The sequence below is a fragment of the Triturus cristatus genome, chromosome 12 (genome assembly GCF_964204655.1).
Source record: "Triturus cristatus chromosome 12, aTriCri1.1, whole genome shotgun sequence".
NCBI classification, from domain to species: domain Eukaryota; kingdom Metazoa; phylum Chordata; class Amphibia; order Caudata; family Salamandridae; genus Triturus; species Triturus cristatus.
The window spans coordinates 6,595,060-6,616,914 of NC_140595.1; the positions used below are offsets into that span (position 1 = coordinate 6,595,060).

At 48.8% G+C, this 21,855-nt stretch overlaps 1 protein-coding gene across 6 annotated transcripts in view; it reads left to right on the top strand.

Moving 5' to 3' along the window:
- The window catches only part of CBARP (CACN subunit beta associated regulatory protein), a 109,384-nt gene extending 98,030 nt beyond the window's left edge, over positions 1-11,354 (top strand). For all 6 annotated transcript variants that reach the window (XM_085637802.1, XM_085637798.1, XM_085637803.1 and 3 more), the window contains exons 9-10: positions 4,148-4,328; positions 8,160-11,354. In XM_085637802.1, the coding sequence (XP_085493928.1) occupies positions 4,148-4,328; positions 8,160-9,444 (1,466 nt within the window). In that variant the 3' untranslated portion in view covers positions 9,445-11,354. The remainder of the gene's footprint in view (positions 1-4,147; positions 4,329-8,159) is intronic.
- Positions 11,355-21,855: the final 10,501 nt, after the last annotated feature.

A 21,855-nucleotide genomic window follows, 5' to 3' on the forward strand; every position in this document is an offset into this window, starting at 1 on the left:
TCTGCCCTGAGGAAGCAGTGTTGCTCCTGGGATGCGCTGCTGCTGTCAGGGTGCATTGCTTCTACACAGACCTGGAGGTAGACTCTGCCCTGAGGAAGCAGTGATACTCCTGGGATGCGCTGCTGCTGTCAGGGTGCATTGCTTCTCCATAGACATGGAGGTAGACTCTGCCCTGAGGAAGCAGTGTTGCGCCTGGAATGCGCTGCTGCTGTCAGGGTGTATTGCTTCTGCGTACACCTGATGGTAGACTCTGCCCTGAGGAAGCAGTGATGCTCCTGGGATGCGCTGCTGCTGTCAGTGTGCATTGCTTCTACACAGACCTGGAGGTAGACTCTGTCCTGAGGAAGAAGTGTTGCTCCTGGGATGTGCTGCTGCTGTCAGTGTGCATTGCTTCTGCACAGACCTGGAGGTAGACTCTGCCCTGAGGAAGCAGTGTTGCACCTGGAATGCGCTGCTGCTGTCAGAGTGCATTGCTACTACACAGACCTGGAGGTAGAGTCTGCCGTGAGGAAGAAGTGATGCTTCTGGGATGCGCTGCTGCTGTCAGGGTGCATTGCTTCTACACAGACCTGGACGTAGACTCTGTCCTGAGGAAGAAGTGTTGCTCCTGGGATGCGCTGCTGCTGTCAGGGTGCATTGCTTCTACAGAGACCTGGACGTAGACTCTGTCCTGAGGAAGAAATGTTGCTCCTGGGATGCGCTGTTGCATTCAGGGTGGATTGCTTCTGCATAGACATGGAGGTAGACTCTGCCGTGAGAAAGAAGTGTTGCTCCTGGGATGCGCTGTTGCTGTCAGGGTGCATTGCTTGTGCGCAGAGCTGGAGGTAGACTCTGCCCTGAGGAAGAAGTGTTGCTCCTGGGATGCGCTGTTGCACTCAGGGTGCATTGCTTCTGCATAGACACGGAGGTAGACTCTGCCCTGAGGAAGAAGTATTGCTCCTGGGATTCGCTGCTGCTTTCAGGGTGCATTGCTTCTGCATAGACCTGGAGGTAGAGTCTGTCCTGAAGAAGAAGTGTTGCTCCTGGGATGCGCTGCTGCTGTCAGGGTGCTTTGCTTCTGTGCAGACCTGGAGGATGACTCTGCCCTGTGGAAGAAGTGTTGCTCCTCGGATGCGCTGTTGCACTCAGGGTGCATTGCTTCTGCTTGGGTCGAGGAGTAGATGCTGCTCTCAGGAAGCAGTGTTGTTGTTGGGATGCAATGTTGCTATCAGGGTGCATTGCTTCTGCATAGACCTGAAGGTAGACTCTGCCCTTAGGAAGCAGTGCTGCTCCTGCGATTCACTGTTGCACTCAGGGTACATTGCTGCTGCCTGGACCCAGGGTTAGATGCTGCCCTCAGGAAGCATTGCTGTTCTTGAGATGCGCTGCTGCTGTCAGGGTACATTGCTGTTGCATGAACACTGAGGGAACTTGCTACCCTCAGAGAGCAGTGTTGCTCTCTGAGGAGCAGAGGTGCTACCCAGACCCTAAGTCAACACACTGCTCTCAGGGATCAGTGTTGCTTGTGTGGTGCAGCACTGCATATGATACAAAGAGCTGCACACAAGTGTGATGTGTTGCTAAGAACATACAGTGCTACTCAAGGGAGTGCAGTGCTGCTTAGTAAGAAAATGCTGGTGGTAACAGGGTGTAGTGCTGATCTCAGCGTGCACAGATGTTCACGGAACGCAGTGCTACTTACAGTGTGGGTGCATCACTTCGAACGTAGGATATTGACCTGCAAATATGATTTTTAGTATATCGGCTACCACTACTTCGTCAAGGTAAGGCTGTTTACATTAATGCAATATTAATACACTGAGCTCCACATCCCTGCATCTTGAAGAGACCAATCTTGAAGGGACATAGATGCGGAGTTAAAAACAGTAAAGATATTCGTACGCACACATACGTAACTGGACTGGATGTCGTGGTAGTGGACATCCTGCACTCTGCATTGTTGCCATTTCATCACTTGATGTCGCAATATCGAACGGCGGCTCTTCGTTGCCTGTTCAGCTGGTTGGAGTCTGTGGCGGAGAGTGTGGGGGGTCTCACTGACTCTGCTGTATAATCCTGTGTACCGTGGTATGGCCACATCTTTCCCATTCTGAAGCATCACACTCAGGAGATTTTTCTCTGCACATTTCCTGTTTGGGGTGTATCCCTCGGGGTCCTCCTTAGCTACAGGGTGGAGGCCTGCAGCCCAAACGGCAGGACTGAAAACCCTGACAGCTTCACCAGCAGGGCGTCCTCTCCGCCTTACACGGTCCAGCACACTTTCCACATAGACAGAGGCACAGGGAGCAAGATAACGGAGGACTCTATCAAAAACAACAGGATGAGGGGCACTGTGGAAAAATAAGATAAATACGCTGGTGGTCCTCGCTGGTCAATCTTGCAGCATTTGTTTCTATAAAAGATGGCACTGGTCCTCTCGGTTAAACATGGTACAGTCCTTTGCAAAAGAAACAAGCATTTGCAATGCAATCGGTCTCGCCTTTGGAACCTTATATGTATTTAGCTATGCAGCACATTAGCCTGGGTGCTGAAACATCTACTGCTCTTTAACATGGTGGAAAGTTAGCACCAAACTGGGTGACACGCCAGATATGGGAACACATGGAGAGAAATATTGCCTCTCATCTGGAAATGGTATAGTCCAAAGCTCTGTTTTTAATATAAAAGCAGGGCCTTCAGTGATCATATCATTGACAATACAAAATTTGAAAAAAATATTATTGTCTACGGGTGCTCGTGTAAGACAGTTCCTATGGACTGGAATCTAGAGAATGCTAAAGTGATTCTGGTATTTTACTGACCCCTGATGGTCGTTTTCTATCAAGACAGTTAAATAGAGGCAATTAAACAGAAAAAAAGTCCCTAATCGGAAGCAGACAAGTCCTAGGGCTGATCTCCAGAGCCCACAAAGTACATACACGTATAAGTATACTAAAGTATATACAAGAGGCCTCGAATGCTCGGCCTAAAAAAAGCATGGCAGCGACCCAGCGGCTCAGCAGCATTCACGCTGTTAAACTAGACAGAGGCTCTCTCTATTTAACGTGACAAAGTCCATCAAATAAACGTGGCCAGATTGCTATTGTCATCCTACATTGGGATCCTCTCTAGCAAACATGGCAGCCGTCCTCCTAAATAAACATGGCAGCCGTCCTCCTAAATAAACATGGCAGCGGTTCTCTAATAAACGTGGCAGCAGTGCCCTTTACTAAACATGGCAGCGGTTCTTCCCATAAAACATGGTTGGAGGCCACTCTAATAAACATGGCAGCGGGCTTCTCTAACAAGGGTGGTAGTGGGCCCCAATATTAAACCCGGCACCTGTCCTCTTTGTTAAACATGGCAGCTGTTCTCTCCTATAAACATGGCAGCGTTTCTCTCACATAAAGATGGCAGCGTTTCTCTCACATAAACATGGCAGCGTTTCTCTCACATAAAGATGGCAGCGTTTCTCTCATGAACATGGCAGCGTTTCTCTCTCGTAAACATGGAAGCTGTTCTCTCTCAGACATGGCAGCTGCCTCCTAAATAAACATGGCAGCGGTTCTGTCTCGTAAACATGGCAGCGGTTCTCTCAAACATGGCAGCGGTTCTCTCTCATAAACATGGTAGTATTTCTCTCTCATAAACATGGCGGCATTCCTCCTAAATAAACATGGCAGCGGTTCTCTCTCAAACACGGCAGGGGTTCTCAATATTAAACATGGCAGTCGCCATTCTAAATAACACGGCAGAGGTGCTCTCTGATAAACAGGGCAGTGGTTTTATCTCATACATATGGCAGTAATCCTCTCAATTTAACACAGCGCAGTTCTCAAAATTAAACATGGCAACATCCCGACTAATTAACATGGCAGGGGCCCCATTATTAAACATGTCAGCGTTCTCTCTCTCATAAACAGGGTAGGGATCTTTTTGAGACACATCTCCAAGGCTGTGGTCCCGTTAAAAAGCAGACACCACCTGAGACTAACGTAAGACAGGGGTCTTGTTCAGTAAAAACTCAGGGCCATCTCAGGTGAGCAAGAGGCAGCAGTTGTTTCAGATAGCCAAGGCGGTGATGAGCGAGACAGAAGTCCTCACGTACAGGACGTGCCCACCTACTGCTTGGAGTCCACCCTCACCTGTCTTCTCTCCCCTCATCCAGGGTCTCCCAAGAGGCACCAGTTTCAGCGTCAGCGGGCAGCCAGTGAGAGCATGGAGCAGGACCGCGACCCCCACCAGAATGACATCATCCAGTTCATCGCCCGGACCGAGCATGTGGCCTTCCGCCCCCTGGACGCACCCTTCCTGCCACGCCCCAGCAGCCCCCCACCCTCTCTCGGCAGGTATTCTTCATTAGATAAGAGGTGATGTGGATGAAAGTTGTACCCACCCTCCCTTCCCCAAGGAGACGGCCTAGAGCAGAGTTTTACATCAGGCTTTGGAGTGAGATCAATTTCTCCACATAACAGGACCCACCTGAGGTGGACCGCTGTGCAGGAAGGGCTGGGTCTGCATCTCTGGAAGCCCTTTTGGGCTGGGACACAATGACGTCAAATGTCTGGCATACACCTATTGAAGACAGTAGGGCTGCAGTAACATGTCAGAAAGGGTAGAAATGCTGGGCTTGAGTAGGTGAGAAATTGGGTACATCCAGACGTGTGCGCACCTCTTCCCTGGGCCTGCTGTTGGACTGACATTGACATGTCCGGATATCTTTCTATTGCTGCGGTCGCCAACATAGCACCAGGAGGTCTGGATCCATGCAAAAATATGTTTCATTGAGATGGAACTCATGTACACACCAAACGGTTATTCAGATAATTCGCTATATTAATAATACCAGCATTAGTAAAGCGCGCAGCTACCTCAGGCGGGAACGTTAAGCGAGCTATTGCCCAGATACACAAGGTAATGGGCTAACCTGCCACTGGCACCAGGGATCGAACCGTGAGCCCCTGTGTTCCGGAGTCAGCCGCCCTGGCCGCTGCACCACACCTCTTCCCTATGGGTCCGGGCCCCCCTACAATGGACAGCGGTGCACTGTTGTCTTATTTACCAATTCTCTACTGTTCAACACTGATCAGAAGAGATGCTTTAAAGCATACGAGACAACACAGCAGGGTGGTACTCCTTGTACAAATCACGGCTCTAGCACATTTCTGCTGAATGAGTGTCATGCCATCCACCGACCCTCCACCTGCCAATGGAGGGTCCCAAGCTGCTCTCCGACAAACTCTGCTCTACGCCCTGCCAGATCTGCTCTCAGAAAACTCCGCACAGTCTCAGGTCCACGCGGCTTGGCAGGGTGTCTACACCCTCAGCCTTCCCATCGTGTTGAGGTGGGGAATGCAGGGAATCAACAAGTCACTTTGGTCCGCTTGTCATCCAGGGCTTGTATGTGGCGAAACTGACTTCCCCAAACCTGGCTTGCCTTAAGCCAGGGCCCACCACCCATTACAACCCCGGCGTCTGTCCCCGCAGGCGCCATCCTGAGGAACTCTATGGGGCAGGTGAGAGTGTGTAACTCTCTGAGAGCAGATCAGGTGTGCTCAGACCTCAGACAACCCCAGAATGAATGGATAAATGAATAAATGAGTGAATGGAGTGGATGTGCTTTGGTGTCACACGTAGACTGCATGCAGATCTGTTCGAGTTCCGCGGGGTTGGCTCAGCCTGACAGGGTCTCGATGCTGCTGGGCTGTAGACGGGTTTTGGAGCAGCGCAGTGTTCACACAGGCAGGCATGGTTGTGGGTAGCCGTGTGCACTTAGGGCAGAGAGCGGAGGACCAAGAGATAAGACATCACTTGATAAAATAGCAGTTTTTAAGGAAGAACCACACTACTTCCGCCCATAATGATGTCACTTCCTGGAAGTTGTGCAGCCGATTGGGAGTTCACACTTATTCTTTGTATTTTAGCCAAGATTTTCATTAATAGCTGTATTAAAATGAAGCGCAGGATAGTCCAGGGTCAGCTCACCTCTTCTGCCAGAGGTCAGGCATCAGTACATACACTGCGCTGCTATCCGCACTGAGATCTCATTGGCTAGGAGGGACTTTGTTTCCCAAAATGGACAGCTGCCCTTCTGGGGTACCTACTCAGGAAGAGAGCTCCCGGCTGCCATTTCTCTCTGGATTACAGGTGCAGAATTCAAACTAAACATTACTCAAGATAAAAGAGTTATTTAGGGTTTGTTAGGAGAGAGAGAAGTCAACTGTTACCCAGCAGATGTTGCTTCACCCACACCTACAAGTCCCCGCCCCTGTTAGAAGAGGGACACCACTCTCTTTCTCATGTCAGAAGCTGCCGCGGTCATTGGCATTTGATTAGCGATTGGCCCGCCCACCACAAGGCCACCAGCCACCCTGTATCCTCCCACCGATCTTGCGACCTTCATGTTGAACATGGTGGTTGCAAAAATAACCGCGCAGAGATGTCCCAGACATTTCTTTCTCTTTCAGAGATGTGATTTGTTTTTGGAGAGAAAGAAAGAAAAGTGGGCAGCCATGACAGCCCCCAGCCAGCGTCTCTTCACTGAAACCGTATAGTCTTGTGCACTTACGGTGACATTTCCCAGCCGAGCCAGCACGGACGGGCTGTTGTTATTGAGCGGTTTGGGGGTCCACCAGGTGGTGGTAGATAAGTGCTTTCCAAAGCGAAGACTGTAGGGCCACACAGGCAGAGTTTAAACCTAACTCTGCAAATCAGAAATGGGCCAAGACCCGCTGGGGCAAAACCAGGAGCCAAAAACTTGATAAGGGAAACACGCTGCACAGAAAAAAGGCCAGAATGACTCTTCGAGAAGTCTATTGACAAACATGTATAAAGTCAAATCCCACGTGAATGTACAGAAACGAGAACACAGAAAGGTTATGTGTTTGTACTTCGCCCTTTACTACGTCTCCATTACTTGGTCCGATGGTTACCTCGACCCTGTCCATAGCACTGAGATTACCGTTACCTTGCCCTGTCCGGACTGGACTTCATCCTTGACGCTAAACCGGACTTCACCCTGATAAGTGGTTCTTTAATCCTAATTCAATCTCCATTTATTTACATGAAATGGGATAGCACTGATATTTAAATGTTTGTAAATCGTGTAGTAGCCACTAACCAAAGTCTCTTATAAACTCCCCAAGATCAAGCACAGTACCCCGGGTAAGTCAAGAGAGTTTGTTTAGTGACGTGGCATTCTTCACGAATGGGAGTACTTTGAGGGCTTTAGATTTGATTAATACCTGCTTCAGAGGTGTCCTTCTAGCAAATTTCCTCTACTGCTGGAAGACAGTCGAGAATAAATAAAAAGTTTGCTGTAATGCTTACGAAAGCCCTAACCTCACAATTGGTAACTTTTATAAAACGTCAATGAAATTACATTAACCTATGGTACATCTAATTCATTATACATCTAAATTAAATTCATTTAAAATACAATATGTATGAACTTAAATTTCACCTTTATAAAAACCCTAATCCTATATTTAGCTCAATAACCCCATTTTCATTCAATTTAATTATATAAATTCGAACCCCAGCTCTAAATGTTAGCCAAATAAATTGCACTTTTTACAAGTAACTCTATTGTAATTCTAACGCCAAAATTAATATTTGATCAATTTTAATTAAATGCATTTTTAGTTACTCATAATAATGTGAGCCTTAATGGTGACACTACACGTCTCTAGTCAGGCAGTAAGATTTTGGAACCCTACTGCTATATTATCTGTAGCTTTTGTGTTGTTTTCCTGCGGTTTTGTGCAACACAACTGAATGTATCTGTAAATGCAGATGAAGTAAAAGCTCAGACAAAGTAAATAACTAAAGGAAACTAAACAGGGAGATGTAAAAGCCAGACTCCCGAGGCACGCAGACAGATAAAGTCTTCCAGTAATCGAGCGAGTAAGCCTGGTTCAGCAGGGTAGCCTATGCCCTGAGGGTGCTCATACATCTACGCCGGGCTCAGTCCAGTTTCGGATCACACATGTACAAGGGATCCTATCAAAGCGCCTAAGGGGCAAGGTAGGCAGCAAGAGACCTGCCGCGTTGAGCCAGCTCTGTACGAGTCTTCCGGGATACGCCTCTTATCCGCTGTCATGATACCTGCATGGTGGATAAATCCAGTTGTTGGCTTTGACTGTTTTACTGACTGAACATGCGCATGATATCTCTTGCAGGTTAGAAGGAGCGGAGACGGTGGGGAGCAGTGGAAGCAGTGATGGTGCAGAGAGAGGTGGTGGGGGAGCAGCCGAGCCACCGACCACCTATCGCGATATCTGGAGTCTGCGGGCCTCCCTGGAGCTTAATGCCACGTCTGACCAGAGCAGCAGCAACAACGACAGGGACTCCGTGCGCAGTGATGCAGAGAGCATCAGTTCGCTCAGCGGAGTCCCTAGCTTCGCTTCCCAGGACCCTGCTGATGATGGGGAAGTATTCTTGGAGAAGGCCCCACCATCAGAACGGTCATGCAAGCAAGAGAGCCTTGAGTCGGAGCGAGGCAGTGATGGCGACCTTAGCACGCGTAAGCTTCTACAAATGGACAGTGGCTATGCATCCATCGAGACCCCAAGCCGCCTTCCCGAGGACATCAGGGTCCTGGGGGCAAAGGAGAGGACCGCTTCTGAGAAGAGGCTCTTCTTCACCCATGCCGGCCGAAAGGGCACAGTATTTGCCAGCTTTGATTCCAAGGTGTTGAACGAGGAGCTGGAAGATGAAGGTGCGGCGGGAGGTGGCACGGATGCCCCTATGGGGCTGTCGCCATATGGGCAGATGCTGCCGCCCAGAGAAACGTTGCAGCGGCGGGACTACAGTATAGATGAGAAGACAGACGCTCTATTCAACGAGTTCCTGAGGCATGACCCACAGTTCGACGACTCGCCACTGCGGTCCAAGCACCGCTCACGTGTCCATCTGCGCAAACAGTGGCAGCGGACTAAGCAGTACAGTGACCCTGGGGTCCGCTATCCCCCAGCACTGGAGAGGCACCGCACTCCCCTGCGCAGGGGAGATAGCGTCAATTACCCCTTGGACAATCGGTACCACAGCACATTGCCTCGCATAGTCAGCACTGCCGACGAGGAATCTGGGGACGGAGGCGGCTCCATCGAGCTTCCTCTGCGGCCAAGTGACTGCAAAACAGAGTCACGACCCTTGACACAAGGACTGGAGCTGGAAGAGAAGATCCAAGTCATCGAAGAGGAGCCCAGCGAGCCCGCAAGCTTAACAGACTCTGCAGAGACCACCGACCTGAACAGCACCAGGCAAGGCCTCGGCACCTTCAGCAGCTCTCCAGGGTCTGACGAGCACCTGGGCTATGGGCCCCAGACCACCGGGGCAGAGTTGATGGACAAACTAAGCACGAGCATCGAGGACAGGATCTACTGCAATCTACGCAAGTCCCGGGACACCACAGAGTACCTGGTCACAGTGGCACACATCTCCCCAGACCACAGCCCTGTCTAAGAGGGGCCTGGCAAGCTATGATTCCTGTATGTTAGGCTGGAAGCGTCTGAGGTGGCCAAGCGGCCATCTGCCTGGGGTTTACTGCCCAACAAAGGCGTCAGTGGGTATGGAGGGAAATGTAGGCACTAGGAACGCTGCATGACCAGAGAATCGTGTCAACCGCAGAACCTATCAGAGGCCTCTTGGAGAGAAGGTGGGGCAGGCACTGGGCTCCCCGCACCTGACAATCTGTCTACATCTTTGCACGCAATCATGCATGCACTGCCAATGCACACAGGCAGTTAGACACATGCACAAACACCACTGCACATATGCAATCACACGCTCACACACAATTGGGCAAATACAGTCTGACACCAGTACACATACCTTCAGCACCCGCACACAGACACACACATCACCATATTCCAATACAGTCTGACACACCAGTCTACATCTCTGCAATCACGCAGACATGTGGACACGCCTGCAGTTCCTAACACAGACACCTACAGCCACTGTCACTAGCACACACGAACACAGCAGTTCACTTGCACTGTCTTGCACACTCTTACAAGCATCTACAGCCATGCACGTCTCACAGGAAATGAAATAACCATAGAGTCAGGCAAGACCACATGACAACACAAAGAGCGACTGGTGTGACCATGCAGACACACTTGTGTGCTCACACCAGCTCTCTCCTGGAAAATATTTTCAAGCAATAAAGGTTATGCTATCCTCCCCCAACTCACTGTCCAACGTGCACATCACTGCTAGAGAGCTCTCTGTGCAGCCGCAACCCATGGGAGGTCCAGTGCTTGAGTCGGTGGGAGGTCATGGGTTGGTCGGTGCTAACTTATGTGGGGCATTCAGGCTTGAGGTCTGTTGGAAGCCCCATGAGACAATGAACGGCCATGGCTTGTTCCTATGGGAGGACGCGAGCTGGTCTGCACTAGCGCACATAGGGTGTTCCCAGTCTAGCCCCACTTGCGTGATGTCGGATGATGTACTTGGGAGGTCATGGGCAGGTGTGTGCAGATATAAGCGGGAGTCCAGGCCCCTCATGCTAGCCAATAGTACATCGCCACGCTGCTGCCACACGGATTGAATGAGGGTCTCCGTGGTTGTGGGTTTCAGGGTGTCCCCGAGGCAAGAACGACTCGCACACACTTAAGATTCTGCTCCAATACCTCCTACTCCGAACACCATCTCTTTGAAGCACCAACAAGCCCCCTCACCCCAGTTATCTACAGAGCTCTCTCTGAATCACCAAACGAATCCACTGTTCTTGTTAACGAATGAGCCGGACGGTTCAGTCTAGAGATGGGTCATCTAAAAGAGAGATTCAGGACAGTTCAGTGTCTGAGTAAGGCCAGCTGGCCTGGGTTGAGGGAGTTACATGTCAGGCCAGTGGCCTTGAAAGCCAGGGCAGTGCATACATTAGCCTTTCACCTACATCACCAACTCTTTCCTGTCCTGAAGTCTCACCACCCCCTCGTGGGCTGTCCCCACTCTGGATAAATCCCTGTCATTGCATCACTGTGTCCTACACTTGAGGGCTTCTCATCGCAAAACTTCCGCCCCAGCTTGGAGCTCATCGGGGCAAGTAGAGGGATTCTCTTGGGGCTCATCAGAATGTAGCAGCTTAGTTAACCATTTGTGGGTCCACACCTCATAAGGGCATGAGAAACCTACGCTGATCTCCCTTCATGCCACTCCCTCATGAGACCCTCTCTGTGGCCCCCCTTCAGGGCATCAGAGAGCCGCCGCTTTGAACATTGTCTGGAAAGGAGTCTTCCTACGGGGCGGACAACACCCCAGAGGCTTATTTGTTGTTTTCAGGTTATTTATTATTATTGTATTTTCAGATCTATCATTCACTTTTTCATTTCTGTGAAGTTTTTCAAAAAATAAACATGAAAGCTATGTGTGTGACTCAAAGACTTTCATCTGGGAAGAAACTGTGCCGGCTTCTGCCAACCCATCCGTAACCCTTCCGCGAGAAGCGTTAAATGCTCCGGTACAGTGTGGCGATGAGAAGTAAAGAGCGATATCACATTAGCACCACTGGTGCCCCTCCCATACTGAGAATGTCCTTTTTTGAAGAATAGCCCCATACTTGGTGGCAGCTCCTACAGAAAACTCTCCCATGCTCCTCTGGGGCAGCACGTGCCGCCATCTGCCACATACTATAGGTTTGCAGACCCCAGCCTGGAGCGCTCATGTTTTTAGCTAATTGCACCTTCACAATTAAAAGGGAAAAAACTCCAGCAGGTCCTCCATCTCCTTCCACATGCGCCACAGGAAGGACGGACACAAAGTTTCAGGCGTGTCCGAGCACCACACCGAAGATGGAGCGGCCTGCGAAGTGTACAAACACAATCTGGACCCTAACCACACACAAGCACATTTTACTCTTTAAAGTGGAGGAAAATAAAATACACATATTTTACTATAGGTGGCAGTGACCTCCCCTCCCACAAACCTTTAGAAAACAGGCACTCTGGAGTAACTGGAATTAGAGACAATGTCTTTTTACAAAGGTTTAGAACATCTGGTAGAGAATATTCAAAAAGGTGAGTGGGAACCATGATAATTTTCACCAATGAAATATGTGCTCTTGCTGACTTGATGCAGAACTTGTTCTTGGATGTGACCCCCTTCCAGCCGCTGCCCCTTAGGAGCTCAGGTCCTGTGCAGGACAGTAGACCCTCGAAAAAGCACAGCTTCCTGGTTTATATCTACCCACATTCCCCTAGCAGACTTTTCATTAACTTGATGTTGCGCTTAATCTGGCTCACAGCTGTTTGGCCGAGGTGGTCTGTTGTTAAAGTAGGTTTTTGTTGGTCTTGTAGAGTGGGCCAGCTCAAACTGGTCTCTGCCCCCACCCAGCAATGAGGCAGTTCAAACCTTACTGGAACCGGAGACAGGCATTTTGGACCATGGGGGAGTTTTACGTGAGGAGATGACATCTGCCTTCAGACCCAATCCGACTACAGGATGTGAAGGCAACCAAACTCCGACAAGGCGGCAAATCTCTGCAGCACAACATTCGGTTGTCGCTGCTCCTAGCTACAGAAGTCACCATGTCCACTATACAGGAACATGTGGTTTTGCTGTTCATCAGTTTCAAGGTTTTTCAGGTCTAGAGAGTGACTTCTGGTACATTTTTATTAGAACTTTTGTTCAGTAAATTGCTGAAGATCCCCGACAGGTTAAGAAGTGGGCACACTGTACCTATCACCTGACAGCCCACAAACCTAAATTAGCCACTTTATTTGCATTTTGCAGATGCCGTAGTGTGACCGTAAATGGCCCAACCACTAACTTCGCATCAAGGCTTGTGTATACAAGAGTTGATAGAAAACCCATGAACTGGTTGACAATATCCCACTGACCTTCAGATACAATGGATAGGAGGTCCCTCCGAACAACATGCCTCGGCCACACAGAATGTGAAGAAAAACCCATCAACTGGTTGTAAAAGTCTCCAGAGACAAAGTTCTCTCCTGAAGTTAGGGCTATAGACACCTGAACATGTCGAAAACCCTGGAGCTGGTCTGCAATGTCAAACAAGACTCAAATACACTAGATAGCAGGTTTGTCTGAACGCTAGTGCTCGGCTGGTGGACAATCCAAGAAGTTCTCTCTCAAAGTCAGGGCTCAAGAACACAGGAGCAGATGAAAACCCTCAAACTGGTTGAAAATGTCACGCAAGCCCCAAGAGTTTCTCAGAACCTCAAGACTAGGGCACAAAGGAGGAATCTACTGAAATGTTGTAGATTTACTACAGCTGAAGGATGCTATCAAATAATGCTTTATTCACAATTTCGCTCCAGATCTATTTGTTAAATATAAAAAATAAAAAAAACAGGACGGCAACTTTTATCATTGTGTAAATACTGCCAGACACAGACCCAAGATGGATCCATGAGAGATGATCTGCAGGACTCTCTGACAGCTGCCTCGATCGGCTTCTCGATGGACGGTAGCACTGGGTTTACTAGCAGCCTCCGGCTAGGGATACCCCAGAGCGGTCTCTAAGCTAAGGGTTCCATTAAAACAGTAGTATTTAGATCCAAACTAATATGTTCAAAAGAATCACAGAAGCAACATTGACATCCAATTAACATAAATAGAAAATTATTTTTTTATATTCTATCGAGGTCTTGAAACTAGCATCATCGGGGCTTCAGGACTTATGTTCCACACTTGCTTTACACCAGGAAACACTGTGGCTCCAGTAGTAGGCGCACGCCTTGCAGTAATGTGACAAAAGGGCATTCGGAGGCTCTCCACCGCAGGTGACCATCTCATCATTCCAGGTGAAGGCAGGAAGCCAGGTCTCATTTTATAGTGGATGACCTGGAAGTACTTCTCGGAACTCAGGCCTTAGGGGTCCACCTTACTCTGTTCACCTCCACTGCACTGACTGCTCACCCTTTAATAACACTACTCTCGTGCGCACACCCAGTAGGTAACCATAGCTTTCTTAAAGGTATACAAACTAAGTTAAAAAAAATCCTCAACTCTAACTTCAGCCCGTTATGTGGAACATTGATTTTAAACGAACAAGTTACTTACCTTCAGTAACGATGTATCTGTAAGAGACATATATTAGTTATAGGTTCCTTACCCCAGAATTACCCCCAGGCGTCAGACTGGGACCGGAGAAATGTTATCTTAGCAGTACACCTGCGCGTCAGTAGGTGGCATTGGTCGACTCCGCGTCAGTCGGCGTCGTGGCGCCGGGATGACGTTGTTGTGTCTACTTAGACACCGCCCTCGCACGCTGACATCAGTTCTGACACTACTTTCCACACCAGAAATGCAGAGCAATGCAAGACACTGCCCACTAGTGCACAAAACTAGAGCCCTGAAAAGGGGAGTCCCTTGCTCTAGAAGTCAGTTTGAGGAACGGAGAGGATGGTGGGGGCAGTAAGGAATCTATAACTAATATACGTCTTACAGATTTATCGTTACTGAAGGCAAGTAACTTGTTCATCTGAAAGAGACTATTATTTATGGATCCCTCACTTTAGGATAGATACCCCAGCAATACCAACCCCGGAGGAGGGTCGGCGAACCAAGTTCACACCAGAAAGTCACAGAGAACAGAAGTGCAGAAAAAAAACATCTCTCCAGACTTGACTGTCCAGGCAGTAATGTTTTGTGAACGTGTGCAGGGAATGACCGTGAGGCTGACTCACAGATGACAACCAGCGGAACTCCAAGTCCCAAAGCAGTAGTGGCTGCCGTTGCCCTAGTACAGTAGGCACACACCCCAAGTGGAGGATCCTTTTTAGCCAAAGAATAACAGATCCTGATACATAGGACAACCCATTGAGAGATGGCGTTTGTGCACAGTTTGACCTTTCTTGGTGCCCACATAACCCACAAAGAGTTGATCGTCCACCCGTAATTCTTTAGTGCTGTCAAGGTAGGACAGCGCACAATTTGGGTCCAGACGGTGGTGTCTCTCCTCATCTTTGGAAAGGTGCGGAGGCGGGAAGGAGGTGGGTAATGTGATGGTCCGTTCAATGTGGAAAGAGGTAAACACTTTGGGCAGAAAAGAGGGTCTAGTGCGAAGGACCACTTTGGATGAATAGCAAGAAAGGGAAGTCTGGAAGATGAGGCCTGAAGCTCACTCACCCAGCAAGCAGAGGTGACGGCGAGCAAGAAAGCAGTCTTTAAAGTAAGGAGGCAAAGAGGACAATTATGCAGTGACTCAAAGGGAGCGCACATAAGATAAGTGAGAACAAGATTCAAGTCCCACTGGGGCATTACGAAAGGAAGAGGAAAGGGATGAGTAATGCCCTTCAGAAATCTGTTAACAATAGGGGACTTGAAAAGAGAAGGCTGATCAGGAAGGCTGAAAGATAGCCTTTAAGAGTGCCCAGAGTAGAGCCCTGCTGGGTCAAAGAAAGAGTAAAGAGGAGAACCTCAGAAAGTGGGACAGAAAGGGGATCCACAGCCTTTGCTGTGGACCATGCCACAAATTTGTTACATCTACAGGCGTATACCGTTTTAGTGGAGGGACGCCTGGCTGCCAAGATGACATCACAGACTTCGGGAGGAAGATCAAAGGCCATCAACTGCCGCCGCTCAATCTCCACGCAAGGAGGTGGAAGCTGGACATGTTCGGGCAGAGGACCGTCCCCTGCTGCTGCGACAGAAGATCCTCCCAAAGAGGTAGTCTGATCAGAGGATCGATGGCCATGCTCAAGAGCTCGGGATACCAGACTCTTTGTGCCTAGTCCGGAGCCACAAGGACGACTTGGGCCGGGTTGCGCTTGATCTTCTTCAGCACTCTGGGCCGAAGTGGTACAGGCAAAATGGCGTATATTAGATCGCAACTCCACTCGCAAAGAAATGAGTCGCCTAGCGAGTGTCGCCTTGGAAATTCCAACGTGCAGAACTGCTGACATTGCGCGTTCTCTTAGGTGGCGAATAGATCTAACCAAGGCTCTTCCTACTGCTGAAAGAGACCTTGCACCACCTCCGAGTGAAGACGCCATTCATGATCCATCATGCACCTGTGGCGGAGTTCGTCCGCCCTGGCGTTCAGGGAACCTGCCAGGTGTTAACCACCAGAGATATGCTCTGATGTTCCAGCCATGCCCAGAGGCGAAGAGCCTCTTGACAAAGGGTCCACGACCCCACCCTCCCTATTTGTTGCAGTACCACATGGCGATGGTGTTTGTGAACACCTGTGCCATTCTTCCTTTGAGAGAAGGACGGAATGCCTTCAGTGCAAGACGAATCGCCCGGAGCTCCAGAACGATGATGTGGAGCCCGGACTCCGCCGGAGGCCTTTGATCTCCGCCTCTCGCATTTGGCTGCCCCATCCCAGGAGTTAGGCATCCATCACTACTGTGACCTCTGGTTGGGGAAGGGAGACGGATCTGCAGTTGACCCAATCCTAGTTCTGGAGCCGCCACTGGAATTGACCTGCAGTCCCCTCCGAGATCTGGATGCAATCGGAAAGATTCCCCTGGTGCTGTGCCCACTGGAACTTCAGGTCCCACTGCAGAGCCCGCATAAGCCATTTGGCATGATCCACCAGCAGGATGCAGGAGGCCATGAGGTCCAGCAGCCTCAGGGTCATCCTGACCGAAATCCAGCATAGAGGCTGAAACATCAGTATCATAGCCTGAATATCCCAGACTCGCTTCTCGGGAGGATAAACCCAAAACAGTGCTGTGTCGAGAATCGCTCTGATGAAAAGGGGCTTCTGGGAGGGAATCAGGTGCGACTTCGGCACGTTGACTGTGAAGGGGAGGGAGTAGCCCCTTCGGACTATCTGCAAAACCCACCTGTCTGACATATGCCAGTGGAGGAGGTGATGGCAGATCCTGCCACCCACTGGCAACTGGTGGCCCTGCAAGGTCAAACCAGGAAGGTTTGGAGGCTGGCTCCCTGACCCATGACACTGGGTCCCACGTACCCAAACATGCAGAGGCTGGGAAGCTTGCACAGCCCTGTGTCTCTGGGTTGAACGTGGTGGGGCACCCCTTCCATAGCCACGAAAGGGGCTGAAGGCAGACTGCATGGGGCGAGAAGTTGTCGCGGAGCCCAACAATCTGGCCGTAGCCCTAGAGTCCTTGAAACGCTCGAGCACGTTGAACGCCTTGTCACCAAACAGGCAACAGCTATCAAAGGACATGTCCAAAAGGGTAGTTTAGACATCCCCAGAGAAGCCAGAGTGAGTGAGTATGTGTGTGTGTGTGTATATATATATATATATATGCAAAAACAACACCGCCCCACTCCTTTGCTCTCTGCAGTGCGGGTGCACCAATTGCGCGGGCGATAGCGCAAATAATTATTGCCAAACACCACGTCTCTGGAAAAAACGTGCGGCGCACTCAGGCTCAATCAAAAGAAATTTCCTTTATTCGTTCTTCTCCGTGAAGACTAACACACGCGTTCCGGCACCCTGGCCTTCGTCAGTGTTAGTTTGTCATGTTCAAAACACACATATAAATAATAAGTACAGTCATTGGTCGACAGGACTAGCAAGCAACATCGACAAGGGACTTCGCAGAGGTTTAACCACAATTCATCGTAACCACAGCGGCCATATTTGAATTGCCACACAGACACGGAAATCATGTATAATACATTATAACACGTCATTAGATCCCAGTGAACATCTGCATAAATGCAATAAAATGATGATAACTATCCAAGAAATCAAATATGTGTAATTCATATGCAATATTGTTAACAGATTATTTTTATGACCATACAATGACATGACTTGCTGTGTCAGTGGCAAAAAAGGCCTGGCTCCAAAAATCATGAAATACAAAATTACGCCCACCAATGGGCGGAGCCACAGCTAAGATACACAATGTACAGACCTAAATTCATTGGCTACCGGTCCCATCAATGGTGCTACATCAAACTGAATGATAGAAAAGAGAAAGAAGAAAAAGTGAAGGGCATTCACTCAATCTACAAAGAGTGTGTGCAAAAATTACTCAGTAATTCAAAGAACGCAAAATTGAGCCCTCCAATGGGCATAATACCTAATAACACTAAATAAACAGGAAATGCGAGGTATACACTCAGTCCACAGGCATTTCATAACTGCATAATGATGGTATGCAGAAAAATGGAAACTGAAAAATGTGAGAGAAACTCAGCCAATAAAGGACCATAATTCTTCCTCCATGTTGAGGCCCCCAGGGGTGCGGGTCTGTAATTCGATAATGAAACGCGCCTCTAATTGGCGTAGCTCTCTTACTCTGTCTCTTCCTCTTTCAGTGACGGGGACATGGTCCAAACAAAAATAGCTGAGTTTATCACTACGGGATTCATGCTTGTCTGCAAAGTGCCTGGCTACAGGATATGTTGTGTCATGATTAGTGATTGCCCGTGTGTGCTCCAAAACACGTTTCTTAGCAGGATGAATAGTACTCCCAATGTATTGGAGACCACACGGGCACACCAGGCAATAAACAACAAAACTGGTATTGCAGTTAAGGAATTTGTTAATGCTGCGTATTCCTATTCTGCCTGGAACAGTATATTCTTTTACCTTTTTGCTATTTTTACATGCTTTGCAAGAGGCACATGGGTAAAAACCTAACTGAGTGTTTTTGGGAACCTTATCAGTAAAGTGACTGCGTACCAGCAAGTCTTTCAATGACTTGCTTTTACGATAAGTCACCTCAGGCTTGCATGGTGTATCTTGACCAATAATGTTGTCGGTCTGCAGTATACTCCAATTCTTTTCTACTAGCCTCCTTATAATCCCAGCCTTGGTTGAAAAGCCTAGTATAAGTCGGGGACCACCCGGATCATCTTCTGCTTGGGTCAATTTGGATTGTTCCAAACCAAGGAGGGAGTGTCTCTCAATTGATTGCACCTTAAGGGCAGTTTCACTCAGGAGAGTATTGGTGTAACCTCTTTGTCTAAACCTTCTGAGCGATTCGCTTGCTGCCTGTGTATAATCTATGGGGAGTGTGCAATTCCTTTTAAGACGCAACAACTCCCCATAGGGAATGCTGTTAATGAGTGACCGTGGATGTTGACTAGTAAAATGTAAAACTGAATTCCCTGCGGTGGGTTTGCGGTAGAGCTTGGTGCAGATTTTCCCATCTGCTACAAATACTGAGAGGTCTAGGAAGGGTACTTCAATCTTACTAATCAAGCTGGTAAAATGTAGATTCAAAGAGTTGGTATTAAGAATATTAATGTATTCTGTGGCTTCCTCAGGAGTACCCTTCCACACGATGAACAGGTCATCGATGTAGCGTGCCCATAGGGCAATTTTGTCGACCCATGCCTCGTTGCTCTCCGACCAGGCCACGTGCTTCTCCCACCAGCCCACGAACAAGTTCGCGTAGCTGGGGGCGAAGCACGTGCCCATCGCGGTACCTTGGGTCTGCAGGTACAGTTGCCCACCAAACATAAAAATATTATTGTGCAGACAAAATTCAGCAAATTCGAAAAGCATAGTGTTGTGCATCTGATATTTCAGGGGTCTGGCTTTGAGAAAGTATTGGAGTGCCCCCAACCCGTCAGTATGTGCAATACAAGTGTATAGACTGGTTATGTCTATAGTGATAAGCACGAAGTCCGGTTCCCACTGTATTTCCTGAATGCGTTTAATAAAATCTGTAGTGTCCTGGATGTAAGAACTTAAATCTTTCACCAGGGGGAACAAGAAATGATCAACATAAATAGATACTTTTTCAAGCAGACTCTCTTTGCTAGAAACAATGGGACGTCCTGGAGGTCTCAGGGTATCCTTGTGGATTTTGGGTAAATGGTAAAATGTGGGTAATACCGGACTGTCCACTTTAAGGAACTGAAATTCATCTTCCTCCAGGATGCCACTGTTCCTCCATTTATCCAGCAGATTGTAAAGTGCTAACACACTGGTGTTGTATCTCTCCCTTTGGATTTTTAGATAGCTGGAAGAATCACCTAAAAGACGTAATGCTTCACCTCGGTAAAAATCCTTGGACATCACCACTACATTGCCGCCCTTGTCGGACTGTTTGATGACGATGCCAGTGTCATCTCTGAGGGTCTTGACTGCTGTCCATTGGGCTTTCGATAGATTAAAGAAGCGTTTGTTAGTGTGTTGTCCTTAATCATGGAATCGTGAAAGCAGTCAATTGCATCAAAGGGCATTCTAGGGATAAACCTCGATTTCTTTTTAAATTTGCTTCTACCACTGGTCTGTCCAATCCCAAGATGCGGGAGTCCATCCGGCTCTGTTGTTGTCATGTCCATATGTGTGTTTTGAACATGACAAACTAACACTGACTAAGGCCAGGGTGCCGGAACGCGTGTGTTAGTCTTCACGGAGAAGAACGAATAAAGCAAATTTCTTTTGATTGAGCCGGAGTGCGCCGCACGTTTTTTCCAGAGACGTGGTGTTTGGCAATATATATATATATATATACACAGACACACACACACACACACACACACCCACACCCACACCCACACACACATCACGCTCAGTGGGGTGTCCAAAGATCGAGCCGCTCTCGTAAACAGGTATGCTTTTCCCCATAAAGCTTTTATTTCAGGTACAGGCAGTAGCGCTTTCCAATCATTTGAGCATCTAACCGCAGCCCAACGCGTTTAGAGTTATCCTCTTTCTCCAGGGGTCATGCAGTTAATTAGCGCATTGTCGTCTTCACCTGCCAATTAAGCAATATCGTACGCCATGATTGGACGCCTCTAAATGAGATTTACGTTGCTTGCTGGGAGTGAAGTCCATAATATATCCCCAAATGGATGCGCTAACATTCTCTGCTGTATTAAGGCTCTCCATGAGCCCCGGAAAGTTCTGCTGCCATTAATCCTTTACCTGCAGCCAACGAGAGGAGCCCCTCGATCAGGAACTCCGTTGCCCCCTTGCCTAGGGGTGGTGCAGGCTCAGCGGCAGGACGGCCGCTAAATATCACGCTCAGTGGGGTGTCCAAAGATCGAGCCGCTCTCGTAAACAGGTATGCTTTTCCCCATAAAGCTTTTATTTCAGGTACAGGCAGTAGCGCTTTCCAATCATTTGAGCATCTAACCGCAGCCCAACGCGTTTCGAGTTATCCTCTTCCTCCAGGGGTCATGCAGTTAATAAGCGCATTGTCGTCTTCACCTGCCAATTAAGCAATATCGTACATACATATATATATATACATATACACACAAGTCCTAAACTGGCAGAAGAAAACATCTTACCAGATAGTGACCAAACCCACGCACTCAGCAGGACACACCCTCAACCCCCTCTTCACAACAGGAAACTCCATCACCTTCAGCCACACCACCAAACTCCCATGGACAGACCATCGATGCGTCCACTTCACCTTCAGAACACCCACCATCCACAGACACCAGCACCTGCTTCCACAAAGAAACTGGACAAGAATCACCGAAGACCAGCTAACTTCATCACTCAGCAACTCCACCCCAACCATCGCGGAAAACGACGCCACCAACACCGCAGCCCGAACCCTGCACAGATGGCTCTCCGACAGCACCAACACCATAGCCCCCCTCAAGAAAAACAACAACACCCACGCCAAGAAAGCTAGATGGTTCACCACTGAACTTCGAGAGTCCAGACGCACTTGCCGCCGCCTCGAAAAGGCCTGGAGGAACACCAAATCCACAGAAGCCCACAACAACTTCAGAGACGCCACCAACTCATCAGAAAAACTAGGAAAAAAGCGATTGAAGACAGAATCTCCACTCATGCACACAAAAGCAAAGAACTCTTCAACATCATCAAGGAGTTCACCCAACCCACCAGCGAGTCCACCGACATCCCTCCCTCACAAGACTTCTGCGACAAACTCAGCACCTTTTTCCACCACAAAATCAAGAGCATCTACGACAACTTCGACGAAGACAACCAACACACTGAACCCTCACCAACCACCCCCGACACCCTGAAGCCAA